The 27498-nt window shown below is 46.1% G+C and overlaps 1 protein-coding gene across 8 annotated transcripts in view; it reads left to right on the forward strand.

The window, feature by feature from the left end:
- The window catches only part of GRIK1 (glutamate ionotropic receptor kainate type subunit 1), a 102272-nt gene that overhangs the window by 48531 nt on the left and 26243 nt on the right, over nt 1–27498 (forward strand). For 5 of the 8 annotated variants that reach the window (XR_012053985.1, XM_030264391.4, XM_030264420.4 and 2 more), the window contains exons 2-9: nt 275–442; nt 3055–3312; nt 6063–6244; nt 12606–12659; nt 13561–13734; nt 17221–17364; nt 24781–24888; nt 25567–25611. Coding sequence is in view for 7 of the 8 variants with exons in the window: in XM_030264391.4 (XP_030120251.4) it covers nt 275–442; nt 3055–3312; nt 6063–6244; nt 12606–12659; nt 13561–13734; nt 17221–17364; nt 24781–24888; nt 25567–25611 (1133 nt within the window). In the remaining variant the exon portion in view is untranslated. The remainder of the gene's footprint in view (nt 1–274; nt 443–3054; nt 3313–6062; nt 6245–12605; nt 12660–13560; nt 13735–17220; nt 17365–24780; nt 24889–25566; nt 25612–27498) is intronic. The other 3 variants (XM_072924290.1, XM_030264399.4, XM_030264409.4) reach the window with 1 other exon arrangement.

Raw genomic sequence — 27498 nt, forward strand, 5'->3', positions numbered from 1 at the left:
AAGCATTTAACATGTTCCTCTGAAAAGGCTGGGCAATAAACACACGTTGTCTTCCCCAGATGTTTGTGGAGCAACATTCATAATTCTGAGTTAACCCCAGTGCCACAGCAGATAAAAACTAATTATCCACCCTGCTTTTGCTGTAGTGCTTTGAGCAGCCATCAGGCTTTCCTATATGAATGCTCAGAAATTATGGCTCATAATTTATTTTTCCCTCTTTCTGTGTGGCGATTAAGAGGTGAATAATCCTTCCCATTTGTGTCTGTTCCAACAGGAGGGATATTCGAAACTGTGGAAAATGAACCTGTTAATATTGAAGAACTGGCGTTCAAGTTTGCTGTCACCAACATTAATAGAAACAGAACACTGATGCCTAATACCACATTAACCTATGACATCCAGAGAATTAATCTTTTCGATAGTTTTGAAGCCTCAAGAAGAGGTAAATATCTCAATTATTGTGTCAGTTACATCCCCAGTTTGTACTTTATATCTTTCCCCAGCCTGATCTCCTTTTCTTCTCTGCTTGTGTCACGTGTACCATAAAATTAATCTTTCAAAGGTGTTTGAACTAAGAATCAAGCTGGGCTTGGACCTGTCATGTGCTTCCTGAATAAACCCCTATGTCCTGTCTGCATGCTAAGAACCACAGATGGCAGGTGGCAAATCCAAGCCATTTTTCTTTCCAACACATAGATTTGCCACCTGGAATTCTGCAGAAAAATGATCACAGACTCACAGGAAGCACAGTGGGATGTCACAACCCATAATTAGCACAGATACCTATTATTGGTGCATTATTTCTATGGCATTTTAAAGACCAAAGGCCGGTAGCCCCCCTGCCCTGAAATATTAATGCTGCATGGCCTGGAGGCAGAAATAAGTTTTTCTGTTATAAACAACTGTAAGAATTGGAGTGGTCAAGTTTAGAAATTTTTTGTCTCTTTTTTTTTTTTTTCCCTGAGAAGGAAAATTGTGGCCCAATTTACTCCCATCTAATTGACTTGCAGGCCAAAACAGAGAGGGGTAATAAGTCACAACTTTCCTTTAGCTCCATGTGTTCTTTGGCCTCCAGAAAGCAAGCTCAAAGTTTGATTAAATGTTGGAAAGGGCAGCCCAGTTCCTGGAACTGGATTTGCTAGAAGGCTGGAAAATAAAAATGCCTTACTTCAGAAACCAAGCTGGTGAGCTGTCACCTTTCAAACATCTACACTACCAAATTTTCCTTGTGCAACTTCCATTTCTTAGTAAGAGTGGAGAAAAGGAGAATTATTTCAAAGAACATCAAAAAGTGCTTTCAATGGCATTTTTTGCATTCTTTTTCATTTATCAAGTATATGCTGGAGCTATATGCTGTAGAATCTCAAGTGTGGTGGATTTATAATCCGTATAATCCAAGCTGATACAGTATTTCAGATTCCCTGTAGAGTGAGAATCTCTTCTGTGACTGTTGTGAAAGACCCTTCTCCATTTAATATATAGGAAGTTGTCAATCTACATGCAAGAAACTCACACAGACAGCAGTAATTTCTTCTCATCATGAATTATTGAAGTTATTTATGGCATTTCCACATTAAACCTGTGATGCTTTAGAAAGGCTTCTGAATTAAACCTGGAAAGCCTGTGCACTTCATACTGTCTGTGAAACACTCGTTTGTAGAATGGAAACAGAAAATAATTGATTTTCTGTCATATTCTATTACTGTCAGAGAGCTAAATATGAATTTAGACAATCACAGCTCATTGTGGAAGTTGGTGTATTAAATATTTCTCTCAATCAGAGCAATTTCTAAACTTCCCACCATCACAAGAAGAGCAGCCCTGCAGCTCAGTGCAGGGCTTTGTCTCAGCCAGGAGCCTTGTTAAAAACATTGGCAGTAAATTTTACCAGTGGACAGAAATAACTAGTATTACTTAATCTCCTGTCTGTCAGCCTGCAAAGACATGGGAGAGAAAGAAAAATGCAGAGACAGCTCCAGGCAGGGCTCTTCAGGCTGAGATACAGGCACAAGGAGAAGAAAAGCTTTGTTGATGTATTTGGAGGGGTATAAAATGTCAGTGTGTGTGTGTTTTTTATTTCTCTGTGCCATTTCATAGGGCTTTGGTCACTCCTGCCTGCTCTGTAAGCACAAATTTTGGAGGGCAGTGAATTGTAGTGCCCTTTGCTGCTCGTGCCCCTGCAGCAGCCTCGAATGAGAGCAGCTCATACAGGCAGAAAGGTGCCGGTCCCAGGGGGATCTCTGGAGAGCCAGCTATGGCTGCAGGGATGTATTACCTGATGCTCTGACATGGAACTTCATTGCTGTGATGTTCCTGTGGCAGCCAGAGAGCCCCTGGTTCCTCTGGGATGAAGCCATTCTGAGAAAGGCAGTTCAGGAATCTGTGGGATCTGCAAGGTAACCAGCAGAGAAGTTTTTATTTGCAGCAAGCAAGGTCAAGGATATAAAGCTGATCAGGAAAGCCATTTTTAGAACCACAATCAAACCAAAATCACTGAGGCTGGAAAAGCCCTCCCAGCCCATGGAGTCCCAGCTGTGCCCAATGCCCACCTTGTCTCCAGCCCAGAGCACTGAGTACCACATCCAGCCCTTCCTTAGACACCTCCAGGGATGGGGACTCCAAATCTCCCTGGGCAGCACCTGACAATGCTTAACAACCTCTCTTCCATGGGGAAATTCTCCTGCCATGCTATCCAAACCTCCCCTGGCCCAGCCTGAGGCCGTTCCCTCTCCTCCTGTTCCTGGGAGCAGAGCCTGACCCCCCTGGCTGTCCCCTCCTGGAAAAAGCTGTGAAGAGGCACAAGATCCCCCATGAGCCTCCTTTTCTCCAGGCTCAGCCCCTTCCCAGCTCCCGCAGACTCTATCTTTACCCTCTAAACCACCCCTGAACACCTCAGGAAGCACTGGCACATCTCTCAGTGGGTCTGGGAGCAGTGCAATGCTCTGTTCTCATTTGAAGAGATGGGGATGGATAGAGGGTAAAAGCCCTCAGCAAGCATGCCACAGGTGCCTTGCTGCCACCCACTAAGAGCTGCCTGTGCCCTCCTGTGCCCAGCCTGCGACCAGCTGGCCCTGGGCGTGGCCGCCCTGTTTGGGCCAGCACACAGCTCGTCGGTCAGCGCCGTGCAGTCCATCTGCAACGCCCTGGAGGTGCCGCACATCCAGACCCGCTGGAAGCACCCCACCGTGGACAACAGGGATGCCTTCTACATCAACCTGTACCCCGACTACGCCGCCATCAGCAGGGCCGTCCTGGACCTCGTGCTCTACTACAACTGGAAAATCATCACCGTGGTGTACGAGGACAGCACGGGTGAGTGCTGCTGCCTGCCTGCAGGGCTGCTTCTGGCAGAGTCCACCAGACCTGGGGCAGCTCGCTCTGCCGTGCCCTCCTGGCAGCAGCTTTCCTGGGTCACAGGTAAAAACGCCTGTCCTGCCGTTGCCATGGCTTTTGGAAAGCTGCTCACTTCACCAGACCTTGGGAAGGAGCCCCTGGGGCTTGAATAGTCAATCTCATTTTGCTTCCTGGTTATGGAACCCATAACACAGCTTCAAACTGATTCCAGAATCCCAGAATCTGGAGATCACCCAGTCCAAACCCCCTGCCAAGACAGGGTCACCTGACTCGGGTGGCACAGAACTCTCCAGGTGGATTTGGGATGTCCCCAGAGACAGAGACTCCAGGCCCTCCCTGAGTAGCTGTTCCAGGGCTCTGCCCCCTCCATGGACAGAAGTTCTCCCTCAGGCTGAGGTGGAGCTCATTGTGTTTCAGTTCATGGCCACTGCTCCTCATCCTGTCACTGGCACCACTGAGCAGAGTGTGGCACCATCCTCTGACAGCCCTTGGGGACATCTGTGGGGATTGATGGGATGGATATTTGTATGAATTGATGGGATATTTGTGTGGATTGAGGGATCCCCTCTCAGCCTTCCCTTCCCCACACTGACCAGGCCCAGCTCCCACAGCCTCTTCTCACAAGAGTGAGGCTCCAGACCCCTCATCCACTCCGTGGCCCCTACTGGACATTCTCCAGTAGCTCCTAGATAAATCTTCTAGACAGAATAGAAACAAGAAGTCTTTTCCAGCCCACCCCATAACCAAATTTGCATTCCAAAACACAAAGTCCTGTGTACCTGCTCAGCCACAAAAATGCCTGATATTAATGAGATTTCATTTGCAGAGTTATTTACAAACTAAATTAATCATCAATCATCTTATTAACTCAGAATCAGGAAAGTAAACATGTCAACTTTGATCAGTATAAATAGTCCTTGGATTTGGGGTTAGAGCGACACCAGTTAACTCAAGCTCTTTTGTTTCTCATCCCTAATGTTTGACATAATTACACCACAAGAAATAAAAACACCTTGGCCAGGTTGGACGGGGCTCAGAGCACCTTGGTCTCACAGAAAGTGTTCCTGCCCAGGGCAGGGGGTGGCACTGGATGGGCTCAGAGGGTGTCCTCCAGAAAAACAGCTGCAGTTCTTTCACTGCTGCTTTGGCTTCTCCAGGACACCACACCTGGGCTCCATCTCCAGTTCATGTGGCAGCAGGAGGCATGGGAACTGCAAGGTCCCATCCTGATGGAACCAAAGGAGATATTTTAAGGCACACAGTAATTTCTTCCCCCTTACAGGAGAGGGAAGTGGCTTGGCAAATTCTTTAGGTTTGTTTTTTTTTTTTTTGCTTTTCACTTTTGCTTTCACATGTGCACTCAATTGCTTTTTGTTGCTGGGAAGACAAACACCAGTTCTCAGTATGAGGTGAGGATGAGATGAAGGCTTCCTGGACTCCTCCTTCCAAATCTCATCTTCCCTCCTGGAGCTGCCACTCCAGGGCACTGCAGCCAGGGGTGAGCCCTGGGAACACCCGAGCTGCACCTTCCCAGCCAGGTGACCCCAACCCCTTTGTCAGTGAGTGTTGGGAGCCCATTCCCATCAGAATCAGCTCCAGTGGTTCCCTGCTCCTCAGCTGGCTCCTGGCCAGGCCCGGCTCCTGGTGCATGCAGCATTTCCAGCTGAATGCTCATCATGTTTCATTTTCTCTATTGATTGTTCGTACTAGAAAACCAGTGAGGAGCAGGCCTGGCCCTGCAGGTGGGGCAGAGCAGCTTTTCCCCAAGCATGTTGCCAGCACTTGAGTGAAAGCCAACAGCCCTCAAACCTCAGAGGGAAGAGGGATCTTTGTCTTGCCTTAAATGTGCCACTCAAGCAGGGGCACTCACACCCCACACAAATATTATCCCCACTCCCAGCAGGATAGGCGGAGTTCCTTCATTTTAATAATTTGTTTGATTTTTGCTCAATAAGTGCTTCTTGCCTGTGTTCTCTCCCTCTCTCTCTCTATGCATATTTTTAAGGCAGCCTTTTACTTCCCCTCAGCCGGAGATCAGGAATTCTTTGTGGGTGAATTGCATTCGTGGATAATGAGAGGCTATAATCACACACCTCAAAGAGCTCTTAACTATCTTCCCTCGGTTTTGGCGGCAGTGCAAATTTCACAGGAGTGCTGAATTAGCCAGTGGAGCTGCAGTGCGTTTAAACACTTGGACAAGGCTCTGGCTGAGCTCCACTGACTTCAGCTGAGGCGTGTAAAGCTGTGCCAGCTGAGCACTGAGACTGAGAAATCACCCATGTAGAGCTGCATCCCAAAAGACTCTCTAAGAACTCACAGCTGCTGAGTGACACCAGGCAGGAATGTTAGGAGGAGGTTTCCCCAATTTTATCTTCTTGCTGGTTAGTATTGGAATAATAATGAGCTGCACAGGAAGAACCCTTATTTCCTTTTCATGTCTCAGTTTTAACATACTACAATATGTTTATATTGTATTACATCAGTGCAAACATATCCTGTAGTCAACCAGTTAAAAACACCTTTCAAAATATTTAGAAGCCAAGTCTAAACATGGGAATGAAAAGCTTTAATAATATTAGCTAGGAAGCTGGCAAATATGTAACTAGCAATTATCTTTAGGGAGTGTGGAGTGTGAGAGACCCTGTATAAGTGACACTAAATCCTTGTGGCACGGGATGGTGATTGTGTCATTGCCTGTCATTCCTCAGGTCTAATTCGCCTGCAGGAGCTCATCAAAGCCCCTTCCAGATACAACATCAAGATCAAAATCCGCCAGCTGCCCTCTGGGAACAAGGATGCCAGGCCTCTGCTGAAGGAAATGAAGAAGGGCAAGGAGTTCTATGTGATATTCGACTGCTCGCATGAGACGGCAGCAGAAATCCTCAAGCAGGTACTGGGGGCGGGGAGGCAGAGCTCCATGTGAGCCTATTCCCCGAAATCTGTCAGCCTCTCTGATCCCGCTTCCACCAAAACCAAAGGCACTCCCCAGCCTGGCCCAGGGGCTTGTGCATGCAGCGACAGAAGTCACAACAAAAGGTGCAGCAGCCCAGGGCTGCACTGAGCCACTGACAGCCCCAGACAGCCCCACGTGTATCCCACAGGAGCAAACAGGCTTTTCTTTCTGACATTCCAGGTCCTGCCCCACTAGGGACATCACTCCATGTGTTTCAGCTTCTCCTGGTTTGATCAACAGAGTTTTTATTTCTTTTCCATAAAAAATAGAGGCAGAATCAGAAGGAAAAGCTATCCTTTGAACCAATGGGAGAGGTTGTTGTGTGAGGGCTGGCTCAGCCTGAGTGTGAGATTTGGGCAGCCACAGGCAAGGACAAACACAGCCTGACATTAATGGGCTTGGGACATTCCCAGGGGCACACAGGGAGTGGTGGGAATTACAATTTACTGGTGTCAATTACTGTATAACCCTTGATAATCAAAGTCTAAAGCACAGTTTGTTGACCTGCAGGAAACAGCTCCATACATTTTGAGGGCAGTTCCCTTCTTGCTGCACCCCTAGGGAAGGGATGAGGGACAAGTTGTTATTTCTCCTGCCAGGCAATCGGATGGGATACCCTGATCCCAGAAGAGCAGCAGAGAGCTTTCACTGACTAAATGCCCATAAAGGTCCCTTTCTGTTCCCATCCCCAGAATGTTTTACTGAAATACTTAAGTTCTGCAGAGCAGCTTTTTGTGCCAAAGTTGGTAATGCAGGTTACTGCATTCATGTGTAGAGCCTGGAATGTTCCTCTCCAGGCTGGAGAAACTTGGGGCTTGCAGAGTCCTAGATCATCTGCAGCACAGTTCCTGTGAGCCTGTAGGGTGAGATTTCCTGTTCCCAGGAATGCTGTCCTGCACTCCATGTTAGGATTTCCTCGGTGTGAATGATTTTGAGATACAGGGGTGGGGAGCGCACTGTAGCAGCACTGTTTGGGCAGGGGGAGGGGGCTGTCCCCCCACTCTGCTCCCTGAAGGGCTGCCCAAAAGCATCCCTGCTTTTGGCTGCTCCAAAAGGAGATCTGTGGGGGAAGAGTTAAGTTGACAACACAGACTTTGAAGGACAGTAAGATGAAGGTGCAGATGTCTGACACCCTGCAGGAGGCACAAAGCTTCCAATATGCCAGGCTGAGTATGGAAAAAAACCCAAAATGCAAAACCTGGGTGTTAAAGGAAGAGGAGGGAGTGCTGAAAGATGCACTAAAGCAGGACAAAGCAGCAGGAAAGTTTGTGTGGGATATGGATCAGCCAGACAAGTGACAGGCTGCAGATACAGATAATGCTCTCCAGTGTCTGAAGAACTGGGGAAGGAGGGGGAATGACAGTGTGGGAGAAAACAGGAAAATTGAGAGAGGTATACCTGTGGGTCAGTTCTGTGGGAGAGGGAGCAGCATAAATATAGGCTAGAAAGAAAAGGGAAATTACTTTTCTGTGAGCTAGTTCTGTGGCTGAGTGTAGAGGCTGGCAGCAATAACTCAGGGGCTGAGTTCCTCCCTGCCAGAGGCAGCTGTGAAGTGGAGAGGTGTGGAGGGCTCTGAATTCCCGTGGGACTCCTCTGATCACAGGTTACAGGAAGAGCCCTGTTCATCTCCCCATCCCTGCACTGACAAACCCCTCTGTCATTGTACCCTGCATGGAAGCAAGATATCAAACACTGGAGAAATCATTTCAAGGAAACTCTGTGATGTCAGTAGAGAATATTTTTGACTTTGCAAACAATCCATAGCCATCACAGGAAAAGCAGGTGATGGTGTTAAATTATGTAATATTTCTAACAGGAGCAGGACTCAGGGGTGCCTAAAGCTGTCCCCAAAGCAGCTCCTCCTTGTATGTTCACTCTATTTAGGTAATGTAGTAGGTGTTTAGTAGCCCATGGAGCAGGGAGGGGATACTGCTTGTTTCCCAGGGAGGGAGATGCCCAAAAGCTCTTCTGAGAGCAGAAGGATCAGCCCAGAACTCTGCTGGAGCTGTGCTGGCAGCTGGCAGTGTGTGCACCAGAGACCTCTTCATTGCCTTCTCCAGCCTCTGTTTTACAAAACACCACAAAAGACAGACTTCTCCTTTAATTTCTGCTTATTTATGACTTCAGTAAAACCCCATCAAGCCACGCTTGTTGTGTGCATAAGAACAGGTGAGTCAATAACCTAATTCAACTAAAATACAGAGCCTGCACTCAGCTGAACAAGCTGCTCCCCTTCTCTCTGACATGCTCAGAGAGCCTGGATTCCCTCAGTCCCTGCCCAGCCCCACGAGGCCTGGCCCCCCTTTGCTGGTTATGGCATTTACCTGGAATATTTGGTGGACAGAGGGTCGGTGCTCTCTCTGCATTAGACAAGCACTCCCCAAGTGCATTAAATGTGGCTCTTGCAAATTGCCATCTGTTCTAGGCACGAAGCCTGCAATTTATCCTGCACACTGAATACAGTCTGATATTGCCTTTTGTGTGAGGAACTTGGCTGAAGAGCTTGAGTTGTTGTGCTTAACCCTCAGTTTGTGCTAACACACCAGGGGTGAACAAAGATTTTACTGCTAGGCAAACTCACCTCTCAGAAAGTACATCCCTGCTAACCTTAAATTACCTACTCCTTTCTTCACACCCCCAAAATACATTTGAGGAAGCGTACTGTATACAGGTTTAGGGCTCTCACAGAGCATTCTGTAGAGATGTGACAGACAATAAAAAGAATCACAAATTCAGTTCCTCCAGAAGGCTGAAAAACCAGGTGTCACCATGGAGTACATTCCTGGGACAGCAATAGATGTGAAAATATAAAATTTCATCTCCCGACTGTGCACCTTCAAGGAACCTGGCAGGCAGGCTGGAGCCCACTCCCTGCTAAGAAAAGGCAGGATTAACTCTGTTCCCACTTCCACAGGAGAAATATCAGTGGCACATCCCCCAGGTGTCCCCCTGTGGGTGAGAAGCAGGGATGGACTGGCATTAGAAAACAGAAGGGCTAATTAATTGGAAAATGAAATGCATTTAATGGTCATGAAATTAAATAATAGATCGAGTGAGGGAAATGCAGACTGAAAACAAGCACAGGATTTGGTGCATTTCCCACTAAAGCACTTGCCCATCATTCCAGTTCCAGCCCGCCTCGAAGGCAGACTGACAATGGATCTAAATGAGGCAGGGAGTTTTTTACAAGTTGAACAAATGCAAGATAGAGCTGGGATGTGATTCAAGCCAAAAACAGGGCACCCAAAAGAGATTTTCAGGCATAAGAGAGAGTATTTTTATCCAGTCTCTGGCAGCTCACCATATATAATTTGACCACTGATATTTTATTGGATTCCCTTCGTGGTTTATGACCTGCACCTGAAAGTGCACAGCTGCACAGGACAAGGCCCAGGCTCCTGATTTGGAATGGATAATTACAGATGGAAGTGTCTTTATCTCCCATTGTCTAACCATATCTGAGTTTGGCTGAAGAACAAATTTTATACAGGGAAGGCTGGGCAGTAAATGTATAAGGAGAATATCTGAGGCAGATTTCCCTAGTTTATATTCATCTGAGTTCCACTGTAAGTAAAAGCTGTTATTATTTGAATAGGACATTTATATCGGGTGTGTAATTATTTACATAATTACATGCAAAGTTATTTAAATAGCAATGTGCAATGAAACCTCATCCCAGTTTCCTGTGGGCAGGCAGTCAGACAGAGATGTTGCCTTCCCCTCTCTCTCCTGGGCTGTTTCTGTCTTTTAGGTCACCTGCTCTGTGGGAAGCTTTGCCAGGTGCTTCAGGGGTGTCCCAGCCTGAAATCCATCCTTGCTCCAAGAAGGCTCCTATTGTCCTGCTCCTGGGAGTTGCTGGGAGCTGCTTTCCTGTGTCTGCCATGCTGCAGACACTCAGCAGAAGAGCCCTGGAAACTCCTATTTACACTGACAGGAGCATCCAGGGAATGAAGGCTTGGGAGTTATTGATGCTTTGGGATGTCCAGCATGATTCTCAGCATTCCTCTTGCTTTTGCTTTGACTTGATTCCATCCCCTGTTTTCCTGCATCAGAGCATTAAATCATCCTTCGGTGCGAATTTTGCTTAGCAGCCATATCACCCTTAAACATAAATTATTACTGCAAAGTCTGTTTGATCCTCGAATAAAAAACCCCTGTTTAGTATCTAATGCACATGTCACAGGCATGTCAACGTGCTAAATAGATTTTAGCTACCTCTCATTCTTAATGACTGAGACAGGGGAGGACAACCAGTTGAGGCTGTTCACCTCAGGGCCTTTGTTTCTGTTTGTCCTGGGGTTTGGAGGTCTTGCTTGTCTGTGTGGGCATTTTTTGTGCCTTGTTTTGGGGTGCTTTTGCTTTAAAGAACAAACCGGTGGCACAACTTTTCAATCATGATCATTCATAGCTCTGTGTGTGTACTGCCAGCTGTGTTCACAGGGCACTGCCTGGAGATCAGTATTTTCCAAAAGCTTTCATCCAGAACATGTTCAGAGGCAAACACTCCTGCCAGGCTGCTCCCCTCGGATCTGACAGGAAAGCTGCCCTGCCTCAGCTACCTGCTTACCTTTAGCAGTGCAGCTGCAGCAGCACAAGCTGGGAAACGCTTCCTAAACACCCAGGCTACACTTGGCAATCGCTGTAGCAAACGCCTGGCTGCCTCGTGTGAATCTGCGTTTTCGGGTGTTATGTGGAGCAGCACTGTCCATGCAGGCAAGTTGGACTTTGTGCTCTCTGCTACCAGCAGTGTAGTGGCCTCTCAGCTCTCCTGTCCCAGGCTGGGAGGAATCAGTAACTTCAGTCTGGACATTTGGATTCCCTGTGTAAATGGATAAGAACTTGCTTTCACCCCAAAGCAGCACTATGGAGGGACTGCAAGCATCCTGTAATGGACCAAAGACATTTGGGCATCTCCTGGGCTCAGACCACCTTTGTTTAACTTGGAAGCTGCTCTGATCCCTACAGGGTAACAGCCGGGCTCTTTCAGTGCAGTTTCAGCCCAAAAGAAATCTTCATCATAAAATTCCCATAAATTTGGTACCTCCTTTGCAAAGCCACAGAAATCCAGTGGCTCCAGGGACGGGGACTGAGTCCAGCCAGGTCAGCTGGGAAACACAGCACACAAAAGTTCCCCTGGCTGCAGCCCTGAATTGTTATCTGTGCATAAACAGGGCAGGAACAGCAGCCTCCAGCTTATTCTACAGGTAATAAAAGAGCTCCAAGAAACAGAATAGAAGAGGATTAATAAAACCAGAAATAAAAAAGACAATTTTGATGTGTAAATCCAGTGGAGCATTTCAATGAAATAGTTGCCTTCTGGCTTGACTTCAGTGGCTGGAAACGGATCTGTTGTTTGCGATTAACACTGAGCTGTTTTTATTATCTGCTGAAGCTCAGAAAGTTCAGGGTTTTCTTTCTCCTTTTTTTTTTTTTTTTTTTTTTATGGGAGGAATTGTCATAGACAATTGCTCTACTGACGTTCAGAGGCTTCTGCCAGCAAAGGGAATTTTGGCCAGCCAAATCCCTTTATTTCCACCTGCCTTTCAAACAGTTATTCAGGCACTTCAAAAACTTTCCTAAAACGGTATTAGTAACAGATCCTTACATTGCTGTGATCAGGACTGAGCAGGAGTTGACCTTGGTCTGTGTTGCTGTTGTGGCAATGAATTCCTCAGCACTTTCCCAGTTTGTAATTCCTCCTCCTCCTCCTCCTCACAATATCCCAGAGATGGCAGAATGATGGTGAGAGTGTGGGGACAAGTGGAGGAAGGCTGCAAGGAGGCTGTTTCTTCCAAAGTTTCTTCGTCCCAGCTGTTTTGACACCCCTCCTGCTGACCCACATTCCCCAGTGGAACAAAAGGCACTTAGAGAAACTTCCTTCTTTCTGTTTTCCTCCTTATACTCCCGAGCCTTCAGCAGTGTCCTGTTCTCACCTAGCAGCAGAATACAAAAACCTGCTCCTAAGCACTTCCGTACCAACTGTGTTGTCTGCTAATAAATTCCTTTTTAGTGCTCTCAAACTGCAGACTAAAGGATTTTAAAAATCAGCATCTCGTTATGTATAGTAATTTTTCTTCTCCTGGAAGTTTTGCAGTCTTTAATCTCTTTCCTGAGCAGAGGTAATAAAAATGCCATTTACATACAACAGGATATTTTTGGCTCCTAAAGAAAAATGTGGGGTTTATTGCAATCAAGCTCTCATGACCTGTGATGTGCTTAACACTTGCTTTTCAAAGGCACTGCAGCACACTGGGAGCTTTTGGAGTAAAGTACCTTCACCTTTCCATCTCTTTCACAGATTCTCTCTATGGGAATGATGACAGAATACTACCACTACTTTTTTACAACACTGGTAAGGAACACTATAAATATTGGGGGGGGGGGGGGGGGGGGAATTTCCTCTGTTTCAGAAAAGACAGCTAAATTTTCCCCTCTTTCTAGGAGATCTTGTTGCCATTAGTCAAGGAAACCTCTGGAGAATGGGTGCTAACGCTCCTTAGGAATATCAGGACCCACAATTTCTTAGGAAAGATTTTTGGCCCCATTTCTGGGGCTAGCACTTTAATGCAGTGAAAATTAATTGCAGTATGCTGATTAATGAGAAACCATCGGTACAGATGGACCAGAGTGAAACAAAATAAAGAGTGAATAGCTTTGCACTGTGGGCACTGCTGCTTCATCACTGTTTAATTGTTCCATTTGCTTTTAAAATCACAAAATCACAAATGGATAAAAGCACTCAGGAAAGTTTATACTAGAAGTTTTCTTTGATGGCACAAACACAGCTTGGGAGGGTCTCACATGGTTCAGTCACCCCAGCTGCCCTGTAAATGCCAGGCTCTGGAGCACATGGAGCCCGCATGCACTGACATATCCATCCTGCAGCCTGGCAGGGGTGCTTGGGGAGGCACGGCGGGGGAAATTTGGATTCATAAGCAGCCAAAGCGCAGTGCTTGCTGCATCTCTCAGAATTTTCAGCTTAGAAAGAAGCTTGATTTTGCCCAGCTAATTCCTCATGTTGGCCTGTCAGAGATGCAGCACTGCCATAAATTAAAACATGCATGTTGCTTGCGAAGCAGTTCTGCTGTGGGGAAGTGATCTTTTCATTCCCAAAAGCAGCTGTATGGTAGGTCACCCATCTCACACAGGTTTGGCTCAGTCAGGTTTCAAACAGGAGCCAGGGTGGGCACAGGGGAAAAGCACCACAATTTCCTTTAGAAATGGATTTGTTTCTGTCCTTGCTGGCGCTTTAGGACCTGTTTGCACTGGACCTGGAGCCCTACAGGTACAGCGGGGTGAACATGACAGGCTTTCGTCTGCTCAACGTTGAGAACCCGCACGTGTCCTCTGTGGTGGACAAGTGGTCGATGGAGCGGCTGCAGGCGCCACCCAAGCCCGACTCGGGGCTCCGCGACGGCACCATGACAGTGAGTGAGCAGCCACGCCGCCAGGGGTGGCACAGTGGCACTAAGGGAGCAGCCACATCACATGGGGTGACACAGTGGCACCAAGGGAACAGCCATGCCACCAGGGGTGGCACAGTGGCACTAAGGGAGCAGCCACATCACATGGGGTGGCACGGTGGCACCAAGGGAGCAGCCACGCCGCCAGGGGTGGCACAGTGGCACTAAGGGAGCAGCCATGCTGCCAGGGGTGGCACGGTGGCACTAAGGGAGCAGCCACGTCACATGGGGTGGCACGGTGGCACTAAGGGAGCAGCCACGTCACATGGGGTGGCACGGTGGCACTAAGGGAGCAGCCACATCACATGGGGTGGCACAGTGGCACTGAGGGAGCAGCCACATCACATGGGGTGGCACAGTGGCACTGAGGGAGCAGCCACATCACATGGGGTGGCACAGTGGCACTAAGGGAGCAGCTACATCACATGGGGTGGCACAGTGGCACTGAGGGAGCAGCCACATCACATGGGGTGGCACAGTGGCACTAAGGAAACAGCCACGCCGCCAGGGGTGGCACGGTGGCACTAAGGGAGCAGCCACGCCGCCAGGGGTGGCACAGTGGCACTAAGGGAGCAGCCACGCCACCAGGGGTGGCACAGGGACAATGCCCCGGCACAGGGACAATGCCCCAGCACAGTGCCATCGTTCCTCTTGCTGCTGCTGAAAACTGAAATGCTGCCCCGCTTTTCCCATTGCCTTCTGTGTTGTGCAGCAGGAAATGCAGCAGAAAATGGGACTTCCCAAGAAGGGGCAGGATTTGTAACCTGCAGGGGCAGATCCCACATGTGTGGGAAGGGAGTAGGATTTTTAAATGGGTAAAATGCACCTTCTCTTCATTTCCATCTCTACAGAAGCTATGGCTTTTGAGATGTAATTTAAAGCTAGATGAGAGGTATCATCACGCCAGGGAATCAGGATTCCTCCCATCAGTCCCCCAAGGAGGAAAGGAAAGAATAGGAACAATTACAGAGCCAACATGACTCCATTCAGTTTGGCAGGGTGAAGGGTTACCATCTCTTTGCTGTATGAGATAATGTATCTCATGGACTGAGTGGAGATCGAAGCAATAAGAAATAGTCTTTATTGCAGATGATTGCAGGGAAAATTTGGAAATGTTTTAACATCCTGAGGAGAAATGCATTAAGTGTGCTGTCCCTGGAATTGCACACACTGGTGCTGCTTTGGGCAGTGTCACCACGCTCACTGGTATCCAAAGCAGGGAGAAAATTGTCCCTGGGAATTCCTGACGGGAATTCACACAGAAATCCCCCAAGTACAACACTGGGAAAAGCAAAATTGTCACCACTTGTCTGCTCTCCTGATTCTTGTGTTCTCCTTTGCATCTTCATTGTCTTAGTGTCCTTGATGCCCTGGCACAGCACTGAGGGAAGCCTCTCCCTCCTTGCTGGGATCATTTCAATATTCCCAGCAGGTTCCATTATTGCCTAGTTTGATGGAGAGCTGCACCACTGCTGCATTTCATTTGACAATAAGGCTGTGACAGGTGGCACAGTGCACAGAGATCAGGACTGTACATCCTGTTATTAACTCAGGATTTATCCCTTCTGGTTCACGCTCTGCTGTTTGCCCTGAAAGCTGCTTGTGGGAAGTCAGCAGGGCACAAGCAAGACAGTTCTGGTTCATGTCCTGCTGGATGCCCAAACTGCACCCAGAGGCAGAGCTGGTCTAATGAGATCTCTAGCTTTCTTTGCAGTGGCTTTAGCAGCACACAAAAATGAGAAAAACAAGTTCCAGGACTGACTCTGAGTCTCTGTCTCCTGACATAAAAGCACAGAAGTCAGGGTGAGGTGTTTGACTTTGGAAAATGAGGTGACCTGTTGCACCCTACAGCCCTAAATAGAGCCAAGGTGAGGGGAGAAGTGACGAGCCAAGGGAGGTGGCAAAGCTTCCTGCTGCTGCACGAGGGAGGGATGAGTGACAAGTGGCACAAGGACAGGACTGAGCAGTCAGGCCTGGCAGTGTTGCAGACACCGTGTGCTCAGGGCAAAGCATCAGCACTCCCAGACAGAACAGAGCGAGGACAGAGGAGCTTTCTCACCAAGCATCTCCTCCCAGGGTCTCTGGGCCTGGGACACAGGCAGAGACAGTAAAATCCAACCCTGAGGGCCCAGTCCAGTGTAAAAACTGAGGTCTGCTGACACTGATGGGAATATTTCCATGGATTTTGAGGGATTTGGGGTTTGCCCTTGATGCCCTGAGTGTGCTTGGAACAACTGTCTGGTGTGAAACACTTGGCAGTGAGAACAGCTGGTATTGTCTCCTCCTGCCTGACTCATCACTCACAATGTTTTTCTGATCTCACAATTTGCTCCCATTGTGGAGCATTATTTTGGGCAGATTCTGACAAGCACATCAAGACCAATTCATCCTCTGCACTATCTTAAGATTGGTCCTTAAATTCAGACACATTTGAGCAAAACCCTCCAATACTGGGAACACTGATGCTGTTGTAATTTATTCAAGTAAATGTCACAGACAAAGAATCAAATGTATTAATTTCACAGACAAATTGCATGGAAAAGAAACAGAAAACTGATCAGTTCTGTAGTTTCTATAAAGGAGTCCAGTTTCTCATCTGCAGAATTGCTGCCTTTTTTCCTTCAGGCCCTGGCTTAATTATTCATTAGGTTTACCTGAAAGGTAATTTGTGCAGCATCACTAAGGGACACACAGCCATTCCCACCTCACTGTGAGAGCACTGAAGCCCAGTGCAGATGAGGGTGAGACTTTTCTGAGATGACAAAGTGGGACAGAGTGTGTGATGTCACTTTGAGGCTGTGCCTTTAAACCCACAAACTCTCTCTCAAAAGAAACACAGATACACAAAGAACGCCCAGTAATTTTGGCATCTGAATATATGGGGTAGTATTGAAGGATCTAAGGGCTGTAGTGGGAAGCTAGATGTGTGAGTCCAAATTAATCCCCCAAAACCACACCTCCAAAGGACATTTTCCCTCTCTCTAGGACACCATTGCACACATTTGAGCCAAAAGCCAGGATCCTGGAGGGCAGCGGGCCCCTGGAGGCAGCAGATACCTGGGCAGTGGGATGTGTTCCAGATGATCAGTGAGATTGGCTTCCCTGGAAAGCAGGGCCAGCCTGTCCTGTTGGGAAGGAAGCGATCCCACAAGTGCCATGAGAAGAGTGGCTCATACACCTGGGACTTCTTAAAACCCCTCTCCAGCCTCACTAGGACCCCCTGACCTCCCTCTCCCTGTAGCTACCCAGTGTGGTTTCCCTCCCAGTGCTGAAGACACTCCAAAATAACACGAAGAACTGGATTTAGCTGCTCCTCAGGGCTCCAGAGGCATCCCAGGAGAGGCTTTTCCCTGTGAGGAGCCCCGGGCAGGGCTGGCAGCAGCAGAGGAGGTTACTCAGGGCTGTGTTTGGCAGAGCAGAGGGCAGTAACTCAGGGCTGTGTTTGTGCAGACAGAAGCAGCGCTGATGTACGACGCCGTGTACATGGTGGCCGTGGCCTCCCAGCGAGCGGCCCAGATGACTGTCAGCTCCCTGCAGTGCCACCGCCACAAGCCCTGGCGCTTCGGGCCCAGGTTCATGAACCTCATCAAAGAGGCAAGTGCAGAACCCCTGCCCTGCTCGCTTCCTTCCTTCCTTCCTTCCTTCCTTCCTTCCTTCCTTCCTTCCTTCCTTCCTTCCTTCCTTCCTTCCTTCCTTCCTTCCTTCCTTCCTTCCTTCCTTCCTTCCTTCCTTCCTTCCTTCCTTCCTTCCTTCCTTCCTTCCTTCCTTCCTTCCTTCCTTCCTTCCTTCCTTCCTTCCTTCCTTCCTTCCTTCCTTCCTTCCTTCCTTCCTTCCTTCCTTCCTTCCTTCCTTCCTTCCTTCCTTCCTTCCTTCCTTCCTTCCTTCCTTCCTTCCTTCCTTCCTTCCTTCCTTCCTTCCTTCCTTCCTTCCTTCCTTCCTTCCTTCCTTCCTTCCTTCCTTCCTTCCTTCCTTCCTTCCTTCCTTCCTTCCTTCCTTCCTTCCTTCCTTCCTTCCTTCCTTCCTTCCTTCCTTCCTTCCTTCCTTCCTTCCTTCCTTCCTTCCTTCCTTCCTTCCTTCCTTCCTTCCTTCCTTCCTTCCTTCCTTCCTTCCTTCCTTCCTTCCTTCCTTCCTCCCTCCCTCCCTCCCTCCCTCCCTCCCTCCCTCCCTCCCTCCCTCCCTCCCTCCCTCCCTCCCTTCCTCCCTTCCTCCCTCCCATCCTCCCTCCCCTCCCTCTTTCCCGCTCGGACTGCTGCTCCCTGTCTGGTCCTTGCTGTTCTCCTATTTCTGGCACTCAGAGGGTCAATTGTCCCTCACCTCCATGGCAAAACCCCTGAAAACCCCTGATTTACCCCTAGCTTCCATTCTGGTCTTACCAAGCTGCTAAACCCTGGGTGTGGAAAAGTCTCAGACTAAAAGGCTGTACAACCTACCAGGTGTCTTATTCGGTTAATGTTTGTTGTGGCTGTTGATGATTTCTAAAATTTTGAGGTAACTACAACAGTTGTTCTGAAAATTGAAAGAAAAGCGAGTCTGTAGCTCTGTCCTTGCTTCGCTGTGTAATTCCAGCTGTTTTGCAGATTGTTTGATCAGGGATCAATATCCAGAAAACATTGCATGCAGTATTTCTAAAGAAGGAAATTGCTTCCTGAAGTGCTGCGCAAGCTTACAAGAATCCATGACTGGGTTTGATCCAGAGATACCCTAAAAATACGCATTTTAGTTGAAATGCCTTCACTCTTTCAAAAGTCCCAGTTTTATTTTGATTTTCAAATGGAAACTGGAAATTCGGTGGAGCATCCCACATGTGTTTTACCTCTTCCCCACCTCAGTCCCTGCGCTTGAGTAGTAATTATAATGAAATTGAAAGCTAACAAAAGACTTTGTATCAGTGAATGCCCCTTCAGTGATGCCCAACTTATTTTGGGGGATACTGAGCATAAAACTAAGGGCTCCTGAAGCCTAATCCAGAATACTTTGCCCAAGAGTAGCAGATGTACCTCAGTATATCAATTCAAAGCCTGAACAGTGACACAGCTCTCATTTATCATGGACAAGCAGCTTCTCTTGCATGGAGTGAGATATGGGAGCTAATTACTGATGGCCTTCCAAAGAGAGTCTCTCATGGTCAGTAAAACACTGCTTTAAATACTCTGAGAGTCTTATCTTTCTGTGGCTGATGTAGCCAAAAAAAGGTGGTTGTTAAAAGCAGAGGATAAGGTTTAATAAGACCCTATTGATATTCCTGTAAAGCCTAAAACACGAGTTGGAAACAAATTGCAAATACATTTGGAGCCCAGATCATGTTAGGGTCTGGTTTGTTCAACAGGGATAGAGGAACTTTATAATTAGGACTCAGTGAAAAGGTATGGAGGAAACAAAGTCAAGGAGGCAGAGTGATAGCTTGGGCCCACATAGGTAGAATTTAATTTTCCTTTTTCGTGATGTGGTGCAGACATTCTGTGAAGGCATTTTACAGACTGATCTAAAGACAAATATTCAGTACTCCAGTCTAAATAAACCAGTTTCAGACAAAGGAGTTGCCTGCAGTGATTCCTGCAGATGCTGGAGTTAACAAGTGCTTCAGTGGCTCCCTGGTGAGGTTTTGCATTCTGTTTTGGAGGTGAAAAGAACTGAGGTCACCTCATTTGCTTTGTGGGCCAGCGCTATGAAATGTCTGAGATCAAGGCTCTGCAACAGCCCATTAAGGAATTTTTAATGAGAAGTAAATCCTTGTCAGAAGCTATGTCTCTCAGTGACCCACTGCCATTCACAACTGAAGGATGTTCTAATCTTTGAGCCCTTCTGGAGGCATTTGCAGGGAGTGCTCCTTACCCCTGCTCAGAGGAAAAGGGGGTTGTTGTCTGTCTGCAGAGGGCAAACAGGAACAGAAAGGATGATCCCACCTTTTCTGAAGGAAAAATGGGGGTAAGCATGAAATATGTTTATAATTGAATGACCAAGTTCTGCTCATGTCCCTTCTAAAGCATAAGATAAAGCCCCAGATTATTATTGTTTTTCAATTATATCAAAACCAGCATGAGCTCCCCTTGTTCAAATCCAGCCACAGTTAAAAGAACTGTAGAGAGAAGGATGGGGATGCAGATTGGATTCTGAGTGACTGTTAAATGGCCTCAGGCAGAATCACAGAGAAAAATCTCAGAGATTGTAAGAGATCTGAAGAGATTTCAGTTTCTGCTGTGTTTCTGAGGAGATTAATGCCAAGCACTGAGACCAGGAGGGAGAGTCATCCATCTGCATTCAGTACTGGAAGGAGAAGGAACTGGAGGTTTCTCCTTACAGTACAAGTAGAAATCTAAATTATGACAGAAGGAAAAGCAATCCATCTGCAGAGGTATCCATCAGTTTGTTGTTGGAGCACAAAGAATCTTGTAAGAGAACAGAATATTTCTGTTGTTTAATGGTCTTTGATTACTCCCAGAGTCGGCATGACAGAGTGATTTTTTAATGGGACTCCAACCCTGTAGAGTGGAACAAATAAGAAGGAGAGAGCAGTACAAGAGCCTGATGCCAGAAGAGCCAGGAAATCTCCCCTGCTCTCTGAGACAGGGGCTGTGGAGCAGCACCAAAATCTTTGTGCAATGACTGGGAAAAGATAACAACATTTTGCTCCAGAACATGAAATAAAACCTTTTCTGCTGCATCTTTTTCATTGCATTTTAGCACTGAGACAGTGACAGGGTGCTGGCTGGATTTATTCTCTGGGCTCTGGTGCTACAATATTCAGTTATATCAAATTGAAACAGTTGTTTACTTTGGTAGGGCTTCTCTCACCAGATAATTTAATATTAACACTTGATTAACTCTCACTAAAACAATCTTTTTTCTTTGTTTCATTTCTCATAAACTTTACTTCTAGTCCATGAAGTGCATTTCTGCTATGAGCCTATTACTGGCTGTTACTTTGACCTGAAAAGTCTTAATTAGCAGAGCAAACAAAACAACTGCCCGAACTGCATCCCATGGTGCTTTATTAGGAAATAAAGCTCAGCTTCCCAAGAAGGCAATGAGGCTGAGGGCAATGTCAATAGGCATTCTTACTCTGAAATCAGATTTCAAGTGGAAAAACACTTATTTATGGAATTATCTATGCCCAGATTGCAAAGTAATTGCAGGATTGCATGCTGAGAATAAATACATATTGAATTGATAAAAAATTATCTGCAAGGTACTGACACTGTGATATCCAAAATCAAAACAAGCTGTTTGAAAAAAAGATTACATATATTTTCTTCCATTCTGTTTTCAGCTCATTAAATGTTTCCTGTGCAGTAGATTTATTTATTTAAAAAAAAAAAAAAAAGCAAGAACCATTATAAAGTGACTTTATCTGAATATATGGAGGATGTTTTGATATTTGCTACACAAAACACAAAACATTTTTTCAGGACATATTTAATATATCCAGGCTGACTCAAATGCAATGCACAGGTCACATTTTCCATGAGGAAAGTCCAATATAATCCCACCCCTCCAGCCATGGAAAATGCACCTTTCTGCCTCTCATTCCATTCCAGTGTTGCTCAGGGAAAGGCCAGGACTTTTCCTGGACCTCTTCCAAGTAAAGAGGCTGTGTAGCATCATAATTCTCAGTGTATCTCAGTAGATAAAGCCCTGTGCTGGCGAGTGCTGAAATTCTCTTTATTCCATCAGTTATGCCAGATTTGGAGCAGGATAATGGCAAAGTCATACCCTAACTCGCTGTATTCCATAATCCTGGGGGATCTCTGTTAATAAGAGGATTAATTGTAAAAGCTGACAAGTTGATGTGTGGCTCATCACACATGATTTCCACTCCAAGGAGAAGCAATATCACTGTCACTTCAATCTGGCAGCTCTCTCTGCAATTCCAATAAATCAGGGGCTTTCTCTTCCCAAAGGAAAGAAAACCAAAGGAAAATTAAACTGGTCTTGGTCAGTAGCATTTTGGTTATTATTTATTTATTATTTATTATTATGGTGGTATTGTTATTTATGGCCTTGGGAGGTTTTGTTACATGAGAGAGACCTGAGGTGTTCTGAGCATTGTAGATTTAGGTGTTCCTAGGTTTTTGATTTTTTCATTCAAGTGTTAGGTACTATCAAAGCCCTCATCAGAAATTTGGGAATATTGGTTCCTTCACCCCTGTAGTTAATTAGGAATGTACATAAAATCAATAACTGATGTTCATTTTGCCTAGGAACTTCTGATAATAAATAAACAGATTATAATTCCAAGAATTAAATATATATACCATGGGTCAAAATAACCCCACGACAAAACAGAGTAGGCAGGAAAATATTCTTATCTCAAATTAGACTTCACTCCAGCTTCTGAGTGTACTCCTCCCACAAGAAACAGTCCAGTGACTGATTTCTGACCAAACTCCCATTAAAGCCAGGGAAAAACCCAGCTGATTGCTTGCCTTTAGGGAAAAGTTTCCAAATTTTCAAGTTACACTTAAACAGCAAGAGAAGGAAAAAAGAGAGAGAGAATAAAAAAATAGAGGTCTGTTCTACAGAATGAATAACTGGATCTGGTCTGTTGGGGGAATTTCTTGAGTCAGTTTGGACACTGCTGCCAGGGATGCACGGGGTGGGGTTGTTTGGTGTCTGTGTAGGGCAGGGGCTGGGCTGGGTGATCGTTGGGGTTCCCTCCCCACTCAGGATATTCCATGAGTCTCAGATATGTCTGGAAGCAGCTGAACTGATTGATCATGGGATTGAACTGTTGACTGGCTCTGGCTGCAATGGAGGCTGCTGCATTGATCCAAGATGGTGAAGTGGAAATTGATACAGACCCTGTGATGGGTGGAAATTGATGAAACTTCTCTGGAGTGTTTGACCTTGGAGGCAGAGTCAGCTCTGTTCTCCTGTTGTTGTAATTTCCCATCAATCTATTGGCAGGGGTTGTAATTGGAATATTTAACCCCGAGTTCAGCTTGTGCTTCCCCCACAATCCCCATCTTTTCAAGCAGTGAAAGCAGGGGATTTGACATTAAAAGCAGGGAGTTTCACAGCTCTCATTAGGTTGCTTTGTGTATTTTGGCCATGGCAGGTGCCTGCCAGCCTCTGAAGGTGGCTGAAGTTGTGTCTGTAACCTGTTCTATCCACTCCCTTCTTGAGGTTTAGTAAGAAGTCTGGGCAGCTGCTCACAGTGATACACTTTGATCAATTACCTGATCAGGTTCCAATTCATTTTTTATTATGTCTTATAATACTCAATGTGTCACCAGAAACATAAAAATTGCTATAAATCCTGTGTGTGAAAGCATGAAATCCCAGCCCTGTGATAAACACACAGGCAGCTCCTGGCTTTTCAGGAAGTTCTGCTTCATTTCTCTTTGTTAATTAGCAAGACCTCTGCATATGATGCTTTCTCTGTTTTACTTTAGAGGCAATAAAATAAAAATCATAAATTAAATTCAGAATTCAGATGGTATCTGAAGCGTGTTCCTCACCATTAGGGTTTAAAAATCCCATCAGCATTTAACCCTTCTGAGAAACATTCCCTGGAACTTCTGAGAAACTGATCTCTAAAGAGGAGATTTTATAAAATGTTCCAACTTTATGAAAAAGAGATGGGGGTACATCAAAGGAATAAAAAGACAGTCTGGAAAAATGGATGTTAGAGATTGAAATTCATCCCTGTGTGTCCATATTCATCCATATGCTATCTTGATTATATCATTATAATGAATAAGTAATAAATAACCCTGCAAGTGTTTCACTGTTCACAGCAGAGACTTGTGTATACTCCCAAGTCATTAAGATGAAAAATCTCACAGTAAATTTGTTGCATCAAGGCTTTTCCATTCTTTGTTACTTAAGTGTGTAGCAAAGTCTTGCTGTTTCCACAAATTCCTAATACACCAGATTTGCCTGAGGCACGTGGTGAGAACTCCCCAGCATCTGAGATTAAATTCTGCAGATTCAGAGCTGGAATTCTGATTAAACAGGGAGGGGGGACACCAGCCTGTAAGTGTGATTTTTTAATGCAGCTTTACCTCTGTTCTATGTCTCCAGTAAATTAAATGAGGCAAGGAACGATGTGTGATGGAAAAGCTTGTAATTTAAAATTATATGGCTGACACACAGGAAGGAACAATGCCATCATTTATCATCAGCTCTTCTTGTATTACTGACAAATTTTAATCTAATGGGGGACCTCCCAAAAATAGATTATCAAGATTGTCTGCACTTTTAAACCCATCACTTTGTTTTATGGATAAGCACCAGCTTTGGGGACAAAATGGGGTGGGAGGGAGGGAGATCTCATTTCAAGGCAAACGGACTGGGTGGGAGGCTCACGAGATACAGGAGACTGAAACTGTGGAGAAAGTTCATCCTTGCCCTTGATCCTTCTCTCTAAAGAAGGGCTCCCCAGCACAGGGAACCGTCCTGGCTGTGCAGGACAAGCCCAAGCCCTGGTGCCAGTGTTTAAAACAAGGATTAGGATTCACTGGGTTGGGCTGGAGCAGGGAAGTGCTGCTTGGATCAGATCTGCTCCTCTGTGTGCTGTCCTTCCCCCTAGGTGTGACATTCCATGGCCTTACCCTGCAAAGCTTTTATGGGGTCTCTGTGACTGGCTGGGTTTCTCCTGGAAGCTCCAAGGCCCAGCCCCACAGCTTGGACAGAGCAGACTCCTTTTTAGTTCCTTAGTGAATTCTTGTGCAGTGCAGAACTGCCCTGGCTTTGGGCACGTGCAATTCCCCCTTTCTCTTTGGTCAGTCTACATTTTTTTTTATCAGTACCAGACATATGTAAATCAATGTAAACTGTCATGGACTTGTGTCTGGTTGCAAAATGCAAAACATATCAGAAAAAAACTAAACAACAAAATAAAGGGGGTTTTGTCAGAGTAGCAAAGCCGCATATGCTTAAAAGCTCCCAAATTTGGAAGTGATTGGATGCTGTGGTGCATTTAAATTACAATTGTTATTAACAGTTCTTGTTATGGGTTCAGAGTAGCTCCTTCTGGGTGCCACAGGTGGGGTGTGTTTGTGTCTTCAGGCACGGTGGGAGGGCCTGACCGGGCGCATCACCTTCAACAAAACCGATGGGCTCAGGAAGGACTTTGACCTGGACATCATCAGCCTCAAGGAGGAAGGCACAGAAAAGGTAAGCAGGTTGTTTGTAAAAAAACATGGCAAAAAATTAATTTGATAAGGGCATAGTTTCTCAGCTTGAAACTCCCGTGACTGGGGTAAAAAAAACTCCACTATTCTCAAGTGATTTGAGTCAGAGTTAAAGCAGAGCTGCTAAGATTGGGGGTTTTATTTTACAGTGCATTTCGAGGTATGGGAGAGGAATGTGGGGCAGGCAATATTTATATAATGGAAAGAATCTTCTTAAGTGCACCTCGTTTTCAATTCTTGCCACTGCAACTGTGGCATATCTCATATATAGAGATAGATAAATTTATATAGCAGTGCACAGATAAATGTGACATGAGAGAGAGAGGAAAGAAGGTACTTGAGTAATAACCTCAACAAAATGGAATTGATGAGAATTCTCCAGGTTTCAGAGACTGGATTAGTTCTCTTTCCCTTTTCTCAGCCCTCAGCCAGCGATATGGGTTGCCCTTGGGGGTGGAAGCTGCAGTTGTCCCAAACCCCAGCACAGGTGACAGCAGCTCCCGAGGCTGCTGGCCCTTGCTCTGTGTGCTGGCTCAGCTCTGGGTGGTAATTGCTGATGGGTTAATGGAGAATTTAACTGCAATTGCTCCCAGACAGCTCTCCAGACAGCTTCTCTCTTCATTTTTAATGAACCACTCTGTTTATTTTTCCCTGTACCAAGGCTGCTGGCGAGGGTTCTAATCATTTGTATAAAGTGTGGAAGAAGGTTTGTACACAGACAGGTGATGCCAAAACCCTGTGGACTGGGTCTTCACACTCAGTCTTTGGGTTTTAATGGTGACTCTCCTATTGCAGTTTAGAGACAACAGTCTCTCTGAAAGCAGGAATTTTCCTAGTAGGATAAGTTTTTCTCCACTTGAGACACTGTAATTGCAAAGACTAAGAAGATCTTGGCAGGATTCAGCTTTTTCACAAAATCAGGGGGGGTTATTATTATTTTATTTTTTGGGAGCTGTGCTTTTCCCATCTTTGAGTAAAGGTCCCTGCTGCAGCAAAACCAGCCCTTTTCTCCTATGCCATCCTTCCTGATCCACTTAAAATTTACCCTGAGGGCTAAAATTACACTATTTTGGATGTGTATTGGCATCAGCTCCAAAGTCTGATTTAATGTGCAGGGTTGAGGGCATTTTTCCCCACACAAACCTCTCAGTGCTGGCAGCGTTCAAGCATTATTGCCTCAAAATGTGGATGAGTGTGTTATTAGCTCCTTACAGAAAAGAATAGAAATGATTAAGTGGGTACTGTCATTCACTAACATACAGAAATTGGGACTAAGTTTGTTTATAAAATATGTAAATTACCCCAGGAATATCATCCCTCTTTGAACATAAGGTGCTTAAAACAAAACTGGGATTTGGAGACCAGATCCACGCACTGCTCCCCACAGGACTTACAACCCCTGGTTGCTGTTCTATGAGGAGAAGATAAAAACTGCATCCACTAAGTCTGAAGTGTACTGCAGTCATGGGACAGAAACTTTTTATAGTACTTAGAATTTTATTTTGCCCATGGTTCACACAGGTCTCATTATTCCACACCCATCCCTCTTGCACAGTTTAGAAAGGTTTTGGGTTTGTGCTGTTTTTGTGAGAACAGACCAGTGTAAAACACCCTCTCCAACCCTTTCTGTGTTCTCATGGAGCACATGCATCCTTAATAATCCAGTTTAATCTCCAGCAGATCCGGCTGAGGCACAAAGGCCCTCTCCCCTCCTTCCTGGGGAGCAGATCATCCCCTGACACACAGAAGCAATCTCCCTTTGGACTGCAGGCATCTCATGTTCTGCTGAACTGATTTAAACCAAATTACAGTTGGCTCAGAGTATGGGCTTGCTGGGAAGGGCACGTGGCACTCTCACACTTGTCACTAAACTGCGAACTATCCCCTGGACTCCCCCAGTGATGTCCTACCTCAGTCAGATCCTTCCTCCCCCATCATGCCCCTCTGTCCAGGGTTGTCCTGTGGTGCTGTCCCTTTGCCCAGATGTGCCGTGCTCTCCTGGTGTATTCTGTGTGCTCTGTGACTGTGCTGCTCCCTGGTCTCATGGTTGTCCTCCTCTTTCCCTGCTGCCAGCCAACAAGCGCATTCCAAGTCAGTAACAGTGAGCAGAAGGGCTCACCCACCCTGGTGCAAATCCAAGGACACTGGATATTTACTGTATTCCTGGCTTAGGCTGCAATAATAGCCAACATTTAATCTCCTTTGTAAACTTATGCACTTTCCAGATCAGCTTCCCAGACTGATCTAGTTTTGGAAACAAAGGGAACGACTGACAAGTGCTTGGCATAAACATTTTTTTTAATGGCATGGGTGTCCCCATTAAGAATTTAGGAAAAAAAATGTTTGTGAGGGCCAAAAGCAGTGGCACCTGGGGACACAAACCCCAGTGCTTGAAATTATTGTGCTCTCCGCAATGCCCAGTACAAATTAAACTCTTCCTTGCCTGGAGCTCCTCACATCAGCCCTCAGCCAGGCTGAGCACGAAAACCCAAGGGCAAAAACACTGGAGATGCTTCTAGCCTGCATTTAAGTTGGGTAAATATTGATGTGAAGAAATAACTTGGTTAAAATTTCTGCCCGCCACAGCGTAGAT

The sequence above is a fragment of the Taeniopygia guttata genome, chromosome 1 (assembly GCF_048771995.1).
Source record: "Taeniopygia guttata chromosome 1, bTaeGut7.mat, whole genome shotgun sequence".
NCBI lineage: Eukaryota > Metazoa > Chordata > Aves > Passeriformes > Estrildidae > Taeniopygia > Taeniopygia guttata.